Genomic DNA, 18293 nt, shown 5'->3' with positions numbered 1-18293 from the left:
AAGAACCCGACTCTGGGGTTTTTTTTCATTGCAGAAGTGATGCATGCGCACCGGTCCTCTGAGTGACAGGTGCATTGGTAGCTGCTGGAATCCAGGAAATTTCCTGCTATTTTTCATCAATTTTAAGCAAAGCTATTTTTCTGATGCAAGAAGTTTTCATTTTCATTCATTTGAGAGGAGAACTGTTGGAACCCCACTCCCTTTGTATTTCCTGTTGTTTCTACCTTTCTCCAAAATTACAAGGCCCAGGAGGCTCAGTAGTGTCTCTGTAACATCCCCTTAAATTCAAACTGTCACTCTAGAAAGCACTCAAGTTGCACAATAGCACAACTCAAAATAACAGATGCTCTAGTGCATATTAGCCTAACACACATCCTCTATTACAACTCAGAAAAACACACGTATGTTCTAGTAAACGCAGAATAACACACATGTGCACTAGTACAAATCAGATGAACACACATTTGCTTTAATACAATTCAGGCTAATACAACTGTGTTGTAGCACTCGGACAAATACCACTGTAGTTCAGCTCACCATAACACGTGTGCTCAACTACAGATCAGACTAAGACATCTGTGTTCTAGAACAACTCAGAATGACACACGTGCTGTAGTACAATCTAGAATAACATATGTATGCTCCAGTACAATTGAAAATAACATGTGCACTGTAGTAAAGCTTAGACTAATACATATATGTTCTCGTGCTGGTCAGAATAACACACATGTGCTCTAGTGCAACTCAGAATAACCTGTGCTGTAGTACAGCTAAGGCTAATACATGTATTAGTGCTCTGGTAGATCTCTCCTCTAGATAACCTACCTTTATCAAAAAACAAAAGACTTAAAAACCGATAGAGAAAAATGGAGCCACTGCAGTCACATAGAGCTAAAATCATCTTTCTCTTTATGTGCAACTGTCATTCCTTTGAAAGCTGTTGTCATTCATTGGCATTTATGTGTTATTGGATACGTATTGCTTTGACATCTGTGCCAGACCATCTGGAAGGGTATTGTTCTTTCTGAAAAAGAAAAAAAAAAAAGATTTCACTCTGCCAAGTTAAATGGAGAAAAACGTGCTCAATAACAGTGCTGTTACTCTAGCACCATACTCATCACTGTCCCCAGGCGTTTCGCATGCACTGGAGCGCCGGGGATCTGAGAGGACGCACAAATGAGCAGTCAAAGTGTGTTTCAATGCGCACACCCCCACCTCTTCAGGCAGACAAATGCTTCTGTAGCGAGCACAACTTAGGCATCCGTTTCTTATGGCATTCTCTGCCGTAACTCAAATGACTCGTGGGACAGAGATCGAACTGAGAAACCTGGAAAAACAGAAATAGATAAAATGACTAAGTTTTCTACTCACTCGTGTGTGTGTGGGAGGGGGCGTTTTGTGTGGGTAAGATTTCTGACACACATTGATTGCTTTATACAGTCTGATAAACATCCAAGGGTGTGTGCAGCCTGCTGTTCATTTTAGGTCAGTGCCAGCATCCACTGGATCATTTCATATTCTGCATAACAGTGTGATATAAAGTAGGTCCTATTTTAATTGTGTTGCATTCTAATCACAGTGAAAAACTTTACAGTGATTTTGAGCTTGAATTTAGCTTGGTAGATTGGGGAAATAAATGTGGAAAAGGGAGTGATGGTTTTCACTAGTAATTACTAAAAAAAAAAAAAACTGGTGGGGAAAATGGATTAAACCTTTTAATATTCAGCTCGACCAAGCAGCAGACCACATTTGCACTTTTTCCATTAAGTGACCACTGGTTGGTTGGAGGTTAAAGTACAGAAACAGTCAGAAATATCTGACTCAAATAAATAAAATAGCGAAGAATTATTTTGGTTTTTCTCGTTGTGTCAGTTGGATAACCACACAGTGTCTTTCCCAAGCTCTTTATAAGGGAGGAAAGTAAGATGGACGACCATGGCTTGATAGAAGCATTCTGTAGTGCTGTAGTACATAAAGAAAGACTCAACTAGCTGCATCTGTTGAGTCTGAATTCCTTATATAAGTGAACCATTCCAGTCTTCATAGGTAAATTAGTGGCTTGTTCAACAGATGATATTCAGAGGCTGTCTGTGCATTGTCAAATATTTGCCTGGTAGCTGTGATCACAAAAGAATATTTGCTGTATGCAGACCCGCACAGAAAGGGGGAGGGGAGGGGGTGGGGGGTGGGGGGTGAGGGTGGAAAAGCTTTCAGGGGCCCCGTCATTGGATCAGGCCCAAGAGACAACGGCAATATTGGCAAGGCATGTGTGTGTGTTTCTCTCCCAATTAAACAACCCCCCCCCCCCCACTCCACTATGCTTTGGGCCCTTGGGATGATAGCCACAGTCAAAAAGGGGGGAGGGGCCCAAATAAAATTTAGTTTAGGGCCCCCCCCCCAATGGTGAGGGGCGGCCTTGGCTGTGTGTACTGTGTTCCTGTTAGAATGCACTAAACTAGGCTGTATCTTCTTTCTTTAACATCTAGGAAAGGCACAGTTGTATATATTGTTAATTCTGCCACACCTGTCAGTCTTATTCTGACTGAATAATCAATAATAATTGACTGAAAAATCAATTAGACCCCCTCATACCCCTTTTTTAGTCCGTTATGACCTCGAAAATATGCAGTCATCGATGAGGGAAGTCAGCTTTACATTGTTGACAAATTCTATTGAGTCTATAATGGTAAGGTGTCTATTCATTGCTAATGAGGTGTATGATGGCTGCACTGTGGCACATAAAACCTGGAAGGGGAGAGTGGATACACCCACACTGAAACAGCAGGCATTTGTTGCCGTCTGCCTGGCTTATCAAAAGGTAATTGCGGGCCATTTTCTGTCATATGCTATTTTATTTGATGTAATTATTGTTTCCATGGTGCTGGCTCCAAGACTGTGGAGCTGCAACTGTCTTTTTGGAGTAGGTGTAGGGGGGGTGGGGGGTGTAATCTGAATATTTACTTTTTGTGGTTTTTGTGTGACATAAATGAAAAATAACATAATATTCTTTTAGGAACAAATTATTGTGTGTGACTTTGATTATAACTATTATAACTATTAAACAATAGGGCAATCAGAAGATACAGAAGATAAGAACATAACAACACATAATGATGAGAGAGAGAACAGGCGATTCAGTCAATCTGGAACATAAGAATGTGAGAATACATAATAAAGAGAAGGGCCAATTCAGCCTTATCTAGAACATTAATATATAAAGAATGCATAGTGGGGTGAACAGGCCCTTCAGCCCATGTAGTACTTAAGAACATGCTGTAAAAACACATAATGACCAGAACGGGTCATTCACCCCATCTACAAAGCAAGATTATAATAATACATAATGATGAGAACAGGCTATTCAGCCCACATATAGAACAAGATTATACTAATACACAATGATGAGAACCCTTCAGCCCACCTAGGTTCATCATTGACCTACTAGTGACTATTCAGCACTGTTTCTAGCATGGACTCGAATACTCAATGGGTATGATTACTACTGATACATTTTTTTAGTCTTATTATTAACAATACACTCCAAACTTACTCTTTGCTGTACTCCCCAAACACACTCATTACTGTACATACCAAACACCCTTATTATTGTACCCTCCAAACTCACTCTTTCTGTACACTCCAAACACACTCATTACTATACTCTCCAAACTCACTCATTACTGTACGCTCCAAACACACTCTTTACTGTACACTCCAAACTCACTCATTACTGTACATTTCAAACACACTCTTTACTGTACTCTCCAAACACACTCATTACTGTACTCTCCAAACACACTCATTACTGTACACTCCAAACTCACTCATTACTGTACACTCCAAACTCACTCATTACTGTACATTCCAAACTCATTACTGTACACTCCAAACTTACCTCATTACTGTACACTCCAAGCTTACTCATTACTGTACACTCCAAACTCGTTACTGTACACTCAAAACTCACTCATTGCGATACACTCCAAACACACTCTTTACTGTATACTCCAAACTCACTCATTACTGTACACTCCTAACTCATTACTGTACACTCAAAACTCACTCATTACTGTACTCTCCAAACTCACTCATTACTGTACACTCCAAACACACTCATTACTGTACACTCCAAACACACTCTTTACTGTATACTTCAAACACACTCATTACTGTACACTCCAAACACACTCATTACTGTACACTCCAAACACACTCTTTACTGTACACTCCATACTCACTCATTACTGTACACTTCAAACACACTCATTACTGTACATTCCAAACTCATTACTGTACACTCCAAACTCACTCATTACTGTACACTCCAAACACACTCTTTACTGTACACTTCATACACACTCATTACTGTACACTCCAAACTCACTCTTTACTGTACACTCTAAATACACTCATTACTGTACACTCCAAACTCACTCTTTACTGTACACTTCATACACACTCATTACCACTGGTACTGGCCACCACTGACTACAAACCAATGGGGATGTCCTCAAACCTGACCCTGACATTACGGACCAAATGGATCTCCCCCCTCCAGTGTTATAAAGAAGGAGTGGTGGGTGGCAGTCTGCTCAGAGACAGGCTGTCTGACTCTTTGTCCCGATTTGTGTTTGTGTTTTTGCACATTTGCAGCAACATGATTATGTCTGTCCTAAGCTCCTGTTCGATTTGCAGAATGGTTTGCTTTTTCATTTGCTGTGCTGTTTATTAAAAATAAAAATTCTCAACCATTCTGGTATCGTTTAAGTTATAGCTTCTCTTCTCTGTCTCAGAACGGTGTCTTCCTCAGTGCCAGACCCATTTAAGAGCAAAAGTTGGCTAGATTCCTTTTTGTATTAAACTCACACTTGTAATGTGAAAATCTGGGTTCTTGGTCAATCTGACATATGTGTTAAGCACCTTACACAGGAAAAAACAATTCAACAGCCCTTCAATTCACACCCTGTTGTATATATTTGCTCAGGAGGAAGAGTCCTTTTTTGTATTTTATTGCTGAAATGCAATGATCTAAACATCTCCTGAGCTGAACTCAAATCTGAATACTGCTGAAATACAAGTGAGGTAGTTTCCTAAGAACACCCTGCACTCCTGTGTCTCCAGCTCAAGTAAAATAAATCTGCTTTAAGTTTTGCATACACAGCTTTCCATGATACAGTTTAAAGTTTAACATTTTTTCAAAAGTAGAAAGGTTTTTAAAAAATATGATGGCAGAACCTACACATGATGGAGGCATTGGAGGTGACGACAAGCCAGTAGTTCTCGCTTATTGGGACATTATTAGGGCAAATTCAACATGGTGGGTGATGCTCTCGTGAGCAAGGGACGTTGGCGAAGGATGGTGTTATAAACAGCCTGGGATGTGCAGCCTTACTGCTCATTCTTGATCGTGGTTATTATGATTTTTTAATTTAGTTTTTATTTCTATTTCATTTTCAATCCCACTTTCCAATTTAGTTTGATTTTAGTTCATTTTCATGTGTGTCTGTTAATTTTAGTTTAGTTTTAGTTTTTCAATTTGTTCCACTTTTAGTATACTGTTCACTTCAGACCCAGTCTTTACTGTTCACTCCATACCAACTTTTTACTGTTCACTCGTGATCCACTCTTTACTGTTCACTCTAGACTCACTGTTTTCTCTTCACTCCAGACTCACTCTTTACTGTTCACTCCATACCAACTTTTTACTGTTCACTCGTGATCCACTCTTTACTCTTCACTCCAGACTCACTCTTTACTCTTCACTCCAGACTCACTCTTTACTCTTCACTCCAGACTCACTCTTTACTCTTCACTCCAGACTCACTGTTTTCTCTTCACTCCAGACTCACTCTTTACTCTTCACTCCAGACACACTGTTTACTCTTCACTCCAGACTCACTCTTTACTGTTCACTTCAGACCCAGTCTTTACTGTTCACTCCAGACTCACTGTTTACTCTTCACTCCAGACTCACTCTTTACTGTTCACTTCAGACCCAGTCTTTACTGTTCACTCTAGACTCACTCTTTACTGTTCACTTCAGACCCAGTCTTTACTCTTCACTCCATACCAACTTTTTACTGTTCACTCCAGACTCACTGTTTACTCTTCACTCCAGACTCACTGTTTACTCTTCACTCCGGACTCACTCTTTACTGTTCACTCCAGACTCACTGTTTACTCTTCACTCCAGACTCACTCTTTACTCTTCACTCCAGACTCACTCTTTACTCTTCACTCCAGACTCACTCTTCACTGTTGTGGTTGTTTGGTACAGGTACTATGCGATCTGCTGCCAACCCCTGGTATACAGGAACAAGATGACTCCTGTAAGAGTGGCTCTGATGCTGGGAGGATGCTGGGTCATACCATCTTTCATCTCTTTCCTTCCCATAATGCAAAGCTGGAATGCCATCGGCATCGAGGACTTAGTAAGTAAAGCCCTTGACAGTTTTGTAATTATTTTAGCTGTATTACAGTTTTTTTGAAAGTGTATTAGCTTTATTCTGTTTTATTTCAGTATATCATGTATGTTTTTGTTGTGTGAAATGCTCTATGCATTGTACACAAGGAAGGAAATGGCAGAGATTAGATGCAAATTGTGACCATTGCCATCTTTCTCCGGTTTAAAAGCTTGAATTTCTTCCAATAGTGTAAAGGGTATGTTCTTTCATCATTAGACCACAACTGTGAAAGCGTGATAATCACTGTAATGTACTACAGGAGTTTTCAAACTGGGGACCCACTGTGCAAGCTGATTTCATTCCAACCGTGATTGCAAACTGTTAATTGTTGACGATTAGACACTTCTAAGGATTAAAGTCACATTGTGTCAGAAATAGTTGCTGTGCGGCATGAATAATGCATTTCCTATATTAACACTCCAGGACTTTTAATCAGTCAGATCAGTTAATGATTTCATTTTCCGCAATGTGCTATATGACAAATGATCCCCTTTAGAAAGAAGTTACATTTAACTTATTAAATTATGGACTGACAGGTGAACTTAATTTCCAAAAGTGTGAACATCTGGTCTCTGAAACTGAACTACGAAGACAAAGCAGATGGCAATTACTCAAACCTGCAAACTGATTGGGGACTGAGCTTGAGAACCTCACATATGGGGGGGTGGGGTTGAGAACCCCTTACACAGGGGGGCCCTATACTGTGTTTTAGAAACCCACACATAGGGGCGGTCTATACTGTGTTTGAGACCCCACACATGGTGTGGGTAGGGAGGCAAAACCCTACTGTATGTTATAACAATTCAGTTCAACTACTTGCAATTCTTGTGGAGGAATTCACAGGGGAGAATGCCTTAACCGGATGAGCCACCCATCAGCCCCTAGAATGACTCATTTTAATGCAAATCAGGTGTCTGATTCACAATGTTGGAAAATTACCACTCTCAGTAAACATGGGTTTTTAAGACGAGCCAAAACTTGGCGGTAAATTGGTGCAGTCTATTTAAAAGCCATGCAATGATTAAACTTATCAATGGCCATGGAAACTGTTGTAGTTACAAGACAACGATACCCCAAATATGTTAAATTTGTAAGAGAGTGGAACCGAGAGAGAAATTATTAATCACTACAAGCTGAGTCATGCAATGCTAGAATTGCTTGACGACACAGATGACGGTGAGCCTTTGCTAAATATTTGTTCTGTCTTGAAACTGTCTTAACATTTGTCTGTGTACAATGACATAGCCTGCTTAAATTATAGCAGAAAAATAAAAACGATTTCAATATGCATGTTACTTTAATAAAAAAATATATATTTTTAAATGGGCCAATTCTATTAATTGAGCTAGTTATTCCAAGAAATATTGAAGAGGTCTATTTGCTAGTCATCCAACCAGTCTCGACTGTGGCTCACTGTGTCCTTTCGTTAGTCATTATTATTTGTGTAGCATTATTTGTGTGCCAAATTAGATTGAATCCCCTGTAAAGTAATAGGCAAGTTTTCAGTTGATCCTATTGAATTGCTGTTTGTTCAACTTAAAATAGATGTGTACAAAACCAGCCTTTTACTTTATTTGTACATCTGGAGATCACTTGACACTAAGATCTGTTTTTGAGTTATAAGTTCGAGTCAGAGTGGGGAAAAACTACATTTATTAACAAAAGACAGGGGGAAAAGCTGGGGCAACATAGGCAGGGAAGTGAGGGTAAGGGTAGCAGCATTGCTAGTGTCCTGTCTTGGCCATTGGGTCAGTTGGCTTCACTCTCTGTATTGGAAAAGAATTCAGAGGTTAGAAAGTTATGGAGAAAAAGAACTGCCAGTGTAGGAAACTGAGGACCATTTGCAGGAAGGCAGCCAATTATATGAATGGGCTTCAGCTTCCCATCTGTCTCCCAAATAATTGGCTGCCTGATTTAATATTTGGCCCTTGGGGAGCTGTCCAGGCTTGAGTGTGGGCGAGTAGGGGTGCTGAACTGGCTCCTGGTCCCACAAGCACTGTCCAGGGTGCTGAATTCCTCAGTGGTGGAAAGTGACAGCAGGAGTATGCACTTCCATATGCTGGAAGGGCTGGGGATTCTGATCCTTGCACCAAAGCCACCCCCCCCCCCCCATAGAGTCACTTTTCCATCAAGTGGGGAAAAGGTCCACAGTGAGTGTTGGAATAGTGCATCTGCGTTGCCATATTGAGCGCTGGGCAGTACAGCACCTGAAATGTGAACACCTGAAACAAGAAGACCCAACAAGTTAACCTGCCACTGTTGTCCTTTTCCCGAGCCTTCCACAGCAGAGGGGCATGGTCCGTCACCAGGGTGAACCTCTGTTTCAGCAGGTAGTACTGGAGAAAGGAGAGTGCATTCTTACTGGCCCAGGGCCCCTCTCCACTGCCGCAAACCATGACTCACGGGTCTGGAGCTTGTGGTTCAGGAAGATGATGGGATGTTCCTCCGAACCGAACACCTAGGAAGCAACCGCTCCCAGCCGTGTCTCTGATGCATCAGTGTACATGATGAATGTCTGCATAAAGGACAGGGGACTCGTTAGTTGCTTGAATGTGGCCTCCTCTCATTGTCTCCATTCCAGCTGCCCCTTCCTGGTGAGGTTTGACAGAGGTGCAGCTGTGGAGGGGAAGTTAAGGATAAAATGAAGATAGTACTTGGCTAAACCCAGGAACACAAATACCTGCTTCGTAGTGGTGGGCTGGGGCCAATCACAGACTGTGGCAACTGTCTTCCCCTTGAGGTTTGAGTAGGCCCCAAGCAATGGAGTAGCTGGTACTCTGCCTCAATCTTGCTGATGTAGGATTTTTTTGGGGCTAGCAGTGAAACCTGCTCATCTAAGGGTCATGAGTATCTTGAACATGTGTTCTAGGTGTTCCTCCCAGGTGGCAGAGTAGATAACTTTGTCTTCCAGGAACATTGTTCAGAAGTTGGAGTACTACAATATGTCAATCAGGTGCAGGAATGTGAAAAGGGACCCATGCAACTTAACTGAAAGGACACAGTACTGGTACTGGTCAATAGGGGTGGAGAATTCCCTTTTCTATCAGTCTGCCTAGCTGAGCAGAACCTGCCAATAACCCTGAGTAAGGTCAAGTGTGGTTATGAAATGTGACTCGCCCCAGTGTCTGCTCAGGGCATTTGGTTGGCTTCAATCTCCGACACCATGTTCAGCCACTTGAAGACATTGCAGGGAGCCATCGGGCTTGGCACCATTATGATGTGGCTGGACTATGGGCTGCAGTAACTCCCAGGGCTAACAACCTTTTTTGACCTCCTCCATGATGGGTTTTCCCCATGCCTCAAAAGCCTTGGGACCCTCAACCCACTTTATGTAGGTTTATTGTTGAAACAGCTACTGCAACCTTGTTCTGCCAGGCTGGTATAGGATCCCTGCCAAGAAGCAAAAAAATCTTTGGTGGTAGGCACTAGCAAATCTCACTCATCTGGCTGGAACACATGGGATAGGACTGGCTGGTTATTGGTATGCTGCTGAACATGCTGAGCTTCTTCCGCACTAATTACATCACTTCCTTGATGTGGCTCCTCATTTGCTGGACATATTCGATCACAATCTGATGCGGTGATGGTTGTTCTTCCTTGGTCTCTTTGGCTAGGTAGAGGAGTCCACAGGGATGCCACTCATACCGAAGTCCAATGGATGCCTAGGGTACCTCCTGCTCAGCAAAAAGCATGTAGGATAAAAGCTGGTCCTAGTTGGAGCCATCTGCAGTGATTACCCTCCAGAGCTTGCACTGGTTGAAGCACTCGATCAGCCTGTCAGTTTGGGGATGATACACAAAAGTGTGAAGACACTTGATCCGCTCCAACAAATTGAGGTCCTTTAAGAGCAGACATAAGGACAGCTATGGGTCAGCCAAATACCAGCTGAACAAAGGGATGGGGGCTGCCAAAAGACATTATAAAGACAAACTTGAAGAGAATTTTTCTGCCAATAACTGCTCAGCTGTCTGGAAAAGTCATTTAAACATCACAAATTATAAAAGAAAATCATCCCACTCAGCAGAAGACCCCCTGTTTCCAAAGGAGCTGAACCAATTTTTTTTACAGCAAATTTGAATCACATAGGAAATCAAATTCAACTATACACCCCCCCACCCTTCCCACCCCCTGCCATCCACTTCGCTCAGCCAGTTACTGAAAAAGCCCTCCCTCCCCCACCCTCAACCCCACTTCTCAACTCATTATCACTGAACGAGATGTGAGCGGATTATTCCATAAGCAGAGAAGCACCTTGGACCAGCCGACGTATTGCTTGCCACATTAAAGTGCTGTGCAGACCTGCTATCCCCTGTATTCATGGACATTGTCAGTTAATTACTGGAGCAGTGCACTGTTTCTGTCTGGTATAAAGCATCTATTGTTCTGGTCACGTCACCCATCATAAAAACCTTTGACTGTTTTATCTTGTCCTATCTACTATCAGTCACTGGTATGTATGTATTCATCTATTTGGTTATATTTCTAGTTTTAAAACTCCAGGACTCCAGAAACCATTTTAAACAGTATGCTGATTATATATCTGTGTCCATATTGTAGTTTTATAAAAAGGAACGATAGGGAAAATCACCCAGTTTGAAACAATGGTGCATTTGAACCAATTGACTCCAAATAGGTTCAATGCTATTAGCGACCTGAACCTTTAGCTCCACGTTGACACCTTCTGGTACATGGCAGTCATAGCAACAAATTAATTTACTGGTATGAACATGTCTGTTATCTTGGATAGGTTGTGTTAGTCTGCCCTGGCAAAACGATAATTAAAAAGCAAAATTATGAACTTCACAGTGCAAAATATTTCAGAATATTTAGAATTACCAAATTATGTAATCGATAAATCAATGAAGAAGATCATCATGTGGGTTTTTTTTTTTTACAAAGTAGGATAAAGCGGTTAGCCAGCTAACTTTTGTGGGCTAAATATTTGGACATAATATTCACTTTTGTCTGATCAGATTACGCCCAAATTAAACTATTTTTAAAAGTTAAATACCTAAGTCCTTAATCACTTACTGTCATTTAAAGGCTTACTACACTTAAACCAAGGCAGGCAGGCCACTTACACTTGTCAACACTCTTACTTCCTTAAGGTGCATTAACACTCTTAAACATCCTCCTGTTTCATAATATAGCTTAAATTGTTACTAACATAACAGTGCCCTGGCAGTGATTTCCAGTTTTAACATTCTCACCTGCCCAAAACTGCCTACAGTGGCAAACTCATGTGAACCCCTTGGAGGGGTACAAGTCTCGGTCTGTCCAGCAGAGGTAATTGGGGCAATCTGGGGCCACATCTTCTCTCTCTCTCTCTCTCTCTCTCTCTCTCTCTCTTTCTCGCTCTCTCTCAATTTCAATTTCAATTTGCTTTATTGGCATAATTGCAAACAGTCATATTGGCAAAGCAACACATGTAAGACACAGAAACATGGAAACCACATATATTTTTAGAGAATTCCTCCCTATGTTGATCATTATATGAATAATACAAAAAGAAAGGAATCTCTGTCTCTACCTGATTACTTGTGCACTGATCACACAGCCTGATGTCCCTGGCTAGCCAGGTTTTCCTGTGCCAGGCTGTGATCACTGACACGATATTTGGTCAGGACCTCCCTCTATTTTGAATTTTTAACGGTGAATAGATATTCTGCCCATTTATATTTTCTGTTTAGGGCCCAGTAGCATTCCACTTTGCTTTCAGTTTTAATAGTTGTATGCCAATGGTCCAAACAAGAGTTTTTGAGGTACAATTAAGAGGAATTGGTTTAATTGTGCTGTTGAATATTTTAATCCAAATTCAATGGATGGGTTGCCACATATCCCTGTGTCCAGCTATTCTGTCCCTCCCAGGGTTGTTACCTGGAATGCCAGAGTTTTTAGCAGACTACATGGGAAAAAACTATGGACACTCTGCTGGGGGGTCGAAGTAAACTTCCTGATGTGTTATGAAACACAAGGAAGTTCATATGTGTTATAACACAAATGAAGTCATAAGATGGAGCGCTAACATAAGCAGGTATCGACCCTACACATCGAAGACTATGGTCTTAAACGTCTAGTGAGGGTGCAGCACATCAGTTTGTGGATGTAAGTAGCTGTTGACATGTACTGTTATTATGTAACACGTCAGGGGCACATGCTTTCTCTGGGAGGTTGGAAGCCAGTCAACTGGAGCGCACACTAATGTCCTGACACCTCCCTTAGACATCTCAAAAGCAGCCATTATTCATTGAGCCCTTACTCCCAATTTTTCTGAACCTTCTACTGTCAGAAAATAGGTTTGCTGTCACTGTTTAAAATGTAGGTGTTGCTAAATGCAGCACCTGGATCGAGATCTCCACAATTACTGACATAAATGATCTAGTGGTGTACTGTATACATGCCCCTTATGTCAACCGCTTTGAAATGAGGTTGTTCTGTTTACATCAATATGTAAATTAGATGTGTAGGAGGCAGTGTTCACATGTCATTTCACTGTGCCAAGCAACCATTTATGAAGCAACGTAATTAAGGCACTGACGGTGAGGACAATACTATTTTAATTGCAGTTTCAAGAATGAGGTTGTTTCTTCATTTTTCCATATTGTCAATTCACGGTTTATTTGTCCATTCACATTTTTTTTTATCCATTCCTATTTTATTTTTCCCATTCACAGTTTTTTGAATTCATGTGATCTGGATAAGATTACAGTATAACTTTCTCTTCAGGGATCTGAACCGTCAGCCATCTTGTGAGGAGTTCAGTGCTGGAGCTACTGTATGACTCCAAATTTCCATCTGTGTATTTGAAGAATGCTGTATGTTGTGATCAGCTAAACTGAAGTATTTAAGGTGTCTTCTGGGTAACAGTGATCAATGATGGTTTGTGTCCTGGGTTTGTTTTTTTGACAGATTGAAGAGAGGAAGTTCAGTGGCGTAGCCAACGAGACAAACTGTGTGTTCCTGGTGAACCGTCCGTACGCTCTCATATGTTCTGCAGTGGCCTTCTACGTTCCCCTGGGGCTCATGGTCCTGGCTTACCAGCGCATCTACGTGACGGCCATGGAGCACGCCCGGCAGATCGGGACCCTTCAGCGGGCGGGGTCGGCGCCCGACAGCTACTACGGCCAGGACCACCAGGGGTCGAGCCGCATGAAGATCGAGACCAAGGCGGCGAAGACGTTGGCGGTCATCATGGGCTGCTTCTGCCTGTGCTGGGCGCCCTTCTTCGTCACCAACGTGGTGGACCCCTTCATCCGCTACAGAGTGCCCTGGCAGGTGTGGACCGCCTGGCTGTGGCTGGGATACATCAACTCGGGGCTCAACCCCTTCCTGTATGCCTTCCTGAACCGCGCCTTCCGCCGCGCCTTCCTCATGATCCTGTGCTGCGGGGACGACCGCTACACCCACCACGGCAGCTTCTCCCGGCCCTACTCCGCCTCCGTTAACGGCACCTCCATCGCCCTCAGGTGAGAATCTCCTCATGTTTTCCATAGCTTCTGGTTTTGTTCAGAGCAGTAATATCAAACTCCAGTCCAGGAGGGCTGCAGTGTCTGCGGGTGTAACTCCAGTCCTGGAGGGCCGCAGTGCCTGCAGGTTGGACACCAGTCCTGGAGGGCCACAGTGTCTGTAGGTTTAACTCCAGTCGTGTAGGGCTGCAGTGCCAGCAGGTTTAGCTCCAGTACTGGAGGGGCGCATTGTATGCAGGTTTAACTCCTGTCCTGAAGGGCTTCAGTGTCTGCAGGTTCAATTCCAGTCCTGGAGGGGCCCAATGTCTCCAGGTTTAACTCTGGTTCTGGAGGAGTGCACTGTTTTGTACTTTATCTTTGATGTGATCTTAATGTCAAGTTGCACTTGAGCCTGATTCATAGAGAGATCTATGATTGAATAGAGTTGCATATACTCACTTAATGTAGCAAGGCCTGTGTGTTACGCACCTGTAGTTCACTCCTGAACTTCAATTAGAACGCATGTGAATGTGCTTTTACAATGAGTTTGCTTAACATTGATTGTCTTATAAATATGCACAGTGAAGACCTTTGACACATAAAGTGTGGATTCATAAAGAAAGACAAACTTTACCAAAGAAGAGATTGACACACTGCTCGATGAGATTGAAGACAGAGGCATGGCATGCTTATTTCAGTAGCCTCAATAGCGGCATTACTTGGCTGTAAAAGAGAGCTTGTTGCTTGGCAGCCTGTCATAGCCGCTAATGAAGTGGGGCAGCAGAATAGAACAGTGACCGACAGGAAGCTCCTGGGGAAAAGCATACTGAAGCATGTACTGTATGCGGCAGGCCCACCACGAGAGCTCATGTGTGCCTCTCCGGTCTGCAATAGCAGGTGATGTGTGTGAGACGATTGCGAAACCTGGGATGGAGCTGCTTCCATGTCATAGTACAGGTTTTTTAAATGACTGCTTTTGTTGCGATTATTGACGTAGGTCACTGGATAAGATCAAATATGATCGTGAGACCTTTTTTATAAATGACGCCCCAAGAGGATTGCAGCGTCTGTTGGTTCTTGTAGTTTCCTTTTATTCGGCAGCTAATTTAGTGGACTTTTTAGCTAATCAGTGACTAAAATTAAGCAGTTAATTTCTGAAACACACTAAGAACCAGAAGACACTGTGGCCTGCTTGGATCTGATTCTGTTTTAGAGAGAAAGATAAATTTGTGATTGAGGTCAGCATTACCAAACAAGGGTTGAGTGTTTTTTTTTTTTTTTTCGGTTCAGCATGGTTTCAAATCTTTAACTGAAGCTGTGGTCCTAAACCAGTTTCCTCGATGTCTACTACATTTTATTTATATGAAATTTAATGTTTTGGATATTGTGTGAAAAATATCATTGTAAAAAATAATGTTTTTTAATGTATCTATGGGGTAAAATCGCATTTCACCTTAGCAGAGCGGTTCTACTTACCAGTGACAGTTTATTTTTGTAAGTGTGCAATATTTTAGTAACATGTCTGACAAAACCATTATAATCCAGCATGAAGACTTGCAAATACATTGCGCTGTAATGCTGACATAGCTGCTGCAAATGTAATGACATGAACAAGAGAGGAAATCATTGATTTAAAAGTTGATTGGTTCAGAGTGGTGTAGCTCTTTCATTGTGTATGTTCAGCTGGAAGCCCATTGCTTGAAATATTGCTTTGTGTTAATAACAAAATGGTGGCTCTCCTCTGTTTCCATTTCGCTACTAGAATGGATTGCGCTGTGTCTGTACTCCACAAGCGGAGGTCAGGGAATTATACTTGTGTACTCTGCCAGTGGAGAAATGGCATTTTCATTTTTTAACTGCTGTGTGGTGGGTTGGATTCATAAACAGCCTTGGTGGCCAGCTGGAAGTGTTCCACATCCACTTTGTCTATAGAAAACCATTATATTATAAATCAGTTCAGTGACAAGGTGCATAGCTTTTCACGCTGAGGAAATGGTCACTGTTTATCTAGCAAGTACACAATCATTGTTTCCATAGTTCTGTACAACCACACTTACTGATTCCCTGCTTAGACAACACCAGGGAAGATATTAAAATATGGTATTATGATTAAATATGTCTTTAAAACTGTAAGGTGTTTGGAATGTGCTCACTGCATTTGTCAAATCTTTTTTGTTATGTTTTATTATTTCATGTCTTCAGTATAAACATAGAACTACAACTCAAACATGGACACGTGCAGCAATTAAAAAGGAAAAAATCTTTTCCATTAAATCTTCCCTTCCACTGAAGAAACAAAAATTTCTTCAGAAAGCAACGAGTTTTATTTACCAAGAATTTTAGTTGATTTTTGTCCCTGCGCCTGTTTGGATTCCTAGCCTGACCTCTCTCTCTTCCTTTCCTGCTTTTCTCCTCTTTTCATTACACAAAATTGTTTAGCACACACTCAGACTTACAGAGATTGCATTTTTACTCACAGTCCATTTATGCCGCTGGGTATTTTACCGAAGCAATTCAGGTTAGTACTGTACCTTCCTCAAGGGAACAGTAACAGCACAGCAGTCCAGCTGTGATTTGAACCCACAGTCTTGGAGTTACAGGCCCTTTCCCTAACCGTTATGCTATGCTACTGCCACTCTTCTCTAGCCTGTATGCATGTTTTTGGTACTAAGCTATTTATGTTGGTAGAGCATGCGAATCATGGGATTGTTTTTATACACCATGTTCACGTTTTCAACAGAACACAAAATCAGCAGTGTGTGTGCGTGTGTGTGTGCATGCATGTGTGTGTGTGTGTGTGTGTGTGTGTGTGCGTGCATGTGCGTGTGTGTGTGTGTGTGTGTGTGTGCATGCATGTGCGTGTGTGTGTGTGTGTGTATTGCGCTTGTGTGTGAGAATATACAGTATATATGTACACATAAATGATCATCTTTGTGTATATGCATACACAGTACCATATAGTCATATATAGGTGGAAAAAAAGGAGCTATTTTTGAAAAAAGTCATGGTATAAAAAAATACACCAGACATTTTATTCTATTTTTTTTCTACTAGGTTATGTAATATTCTGTGTATCAATCATAAATACGAATCTTTCGTGCTACCGTTTTGTGTGCAACATTTTTCTTCTTTGCTTTATAAGTCGTATTTTTAAAGGCCATTGTACTCATCCCTGCCCTTTCACGGACGATGTGTCCAGCCACTTTTAAATTTAAAACAAGCAGTTTGGAAAAGGTATGGGAGGTTTTACAAAACTGCTTTTTGTTTTTCTCCAAGGGCTTATTTGATGGAGAAATAGAGTATCGACTGAAAGGGGCAAACAAACTAAACTAGCTGAGAAATATAGCCGTTGCAGTCGCTGCTGCTTTTATTCAACCGGAGTAACATTTTTGGCATTTAGCTGATGCTCTTATCCAGAGACTCTTTAAATGGGAAAGGACTAGATTCATAAATCACCAACATCCAAAGGTGCGATGGATGAGAAGTGCAATGGTCAGACCATAATACCCCGGCCATTGGTCATCCTTTTTCACTAGAATGAATATGTGGAAGGGAAAGTAGAGAAAGTTTTTTCTTGGGGGGGGGGGGGGGGCAGTGTAGGCAGAAGATATGGAATGGAGCAATGGGAATCAGGGTGTCCACTGCATTAGTCAAGATAGAGTCACCTCAGCATTGCTGTTCATTGAAACAATCTGTGTTCATTTAAGTCCTAACAGAATTTGAAATGTATGAAATGAAATGTCATGTATACTGTGTATCACTCTGTAAGAGTAGATTAACGCTGAACATTTTAGTGTATGTGTGGCATGCCAGAGCCCTGTAGTATGAAGCCATGGTTTTATATTCACTAAAACTAGGGGTACTAAAATATTTTACTGTGGCCAGATTTGTCATTGTCTGGCATCATCAGCCCGGATCATACTGGCACAAATATATTCATGCAAGACAGTAAAGACGGTTATAGAGCTCCTCAGTAAACTGGCACTCTCCTGCTCTAACCTGTGATCAATACTTTTTTACCCATTAAAAAAGACATTATTAATATTGTTGCAATTTTGCTCAACAGCACTGAAACTCATGACTAAAATTAGATATTGAGTTTCCCAGGCACATAAATCTCCCCATGTCTATTTTATTAACATTTATTAAGCTCTGGACACACATCTAAAATTGTAGTTGAATTTTGAGTTCTGGACATGTGAACATTGCCATGGCAACAGCTATGTATTTACGCAGCCAGGGGGCTGTGGAAAACTTATCCAAGCTTTCAAACCACATGACTAAAAATGTAAAACATTTTTTGTAAATGTATTTATTTATTTAGGTTTGTATGGAAGAGGATTAGGGCCACGTGAAATTCTTTTTGAGTTCTGACTTTAAAGTC

At 41.5% G+C, this 18293-nt stretch overlaps 1 protein-coding gene across 5 annotated transcripts in view; it reads left to right on the top strand.

Moving 5' to 3' along the window:
- Positions 1 to 18293, top strand: part of si:dkey-247m21.3 (5-hydroxytryptamine receptor 4) — a 94168-nt gene that overhangs the window by 39014 nt on the left and 36861 nt on the right. For all 5 annotated transcript variants that reach the window (XM_035391128.1, XM_035391124.1, XM_035391125.1 and 2 more), the window contains exons 5-6: positions 6278 to 6431; positions 13374 to 13930. In XM_035391128.1, the coding sequence (XP_035247019.1) occupies positions 6278 to 6431; positions 13374 to 13930 (711 nt within the window). The remainder of the gene's footprint in view (positions 1 to 6277; positions 6432 to 13373; positions 13931 to 18293) is intronic.

This window comes from Anguilla anguilla, chromosome 14 (assembly GCF_013347855.1).
Source record: "Anguilla anguilla isolate fAngAng1 chromosome 14, fAngAng1.pri, whole genome shotgun sequence".
In the NCBI taxonomy this organism is placed as follows: Eukaryota; Metazoa; Chordata; class Actinopteri; order Anguilliformes; family Anguillidae; genus Anguilla; species Anguilla anguilla.
The sequence above is the reverse complement of the archived record's forward strand: the minus strand, read 5'-3'. Positions and strand labels throughout refer to the sequence as shown.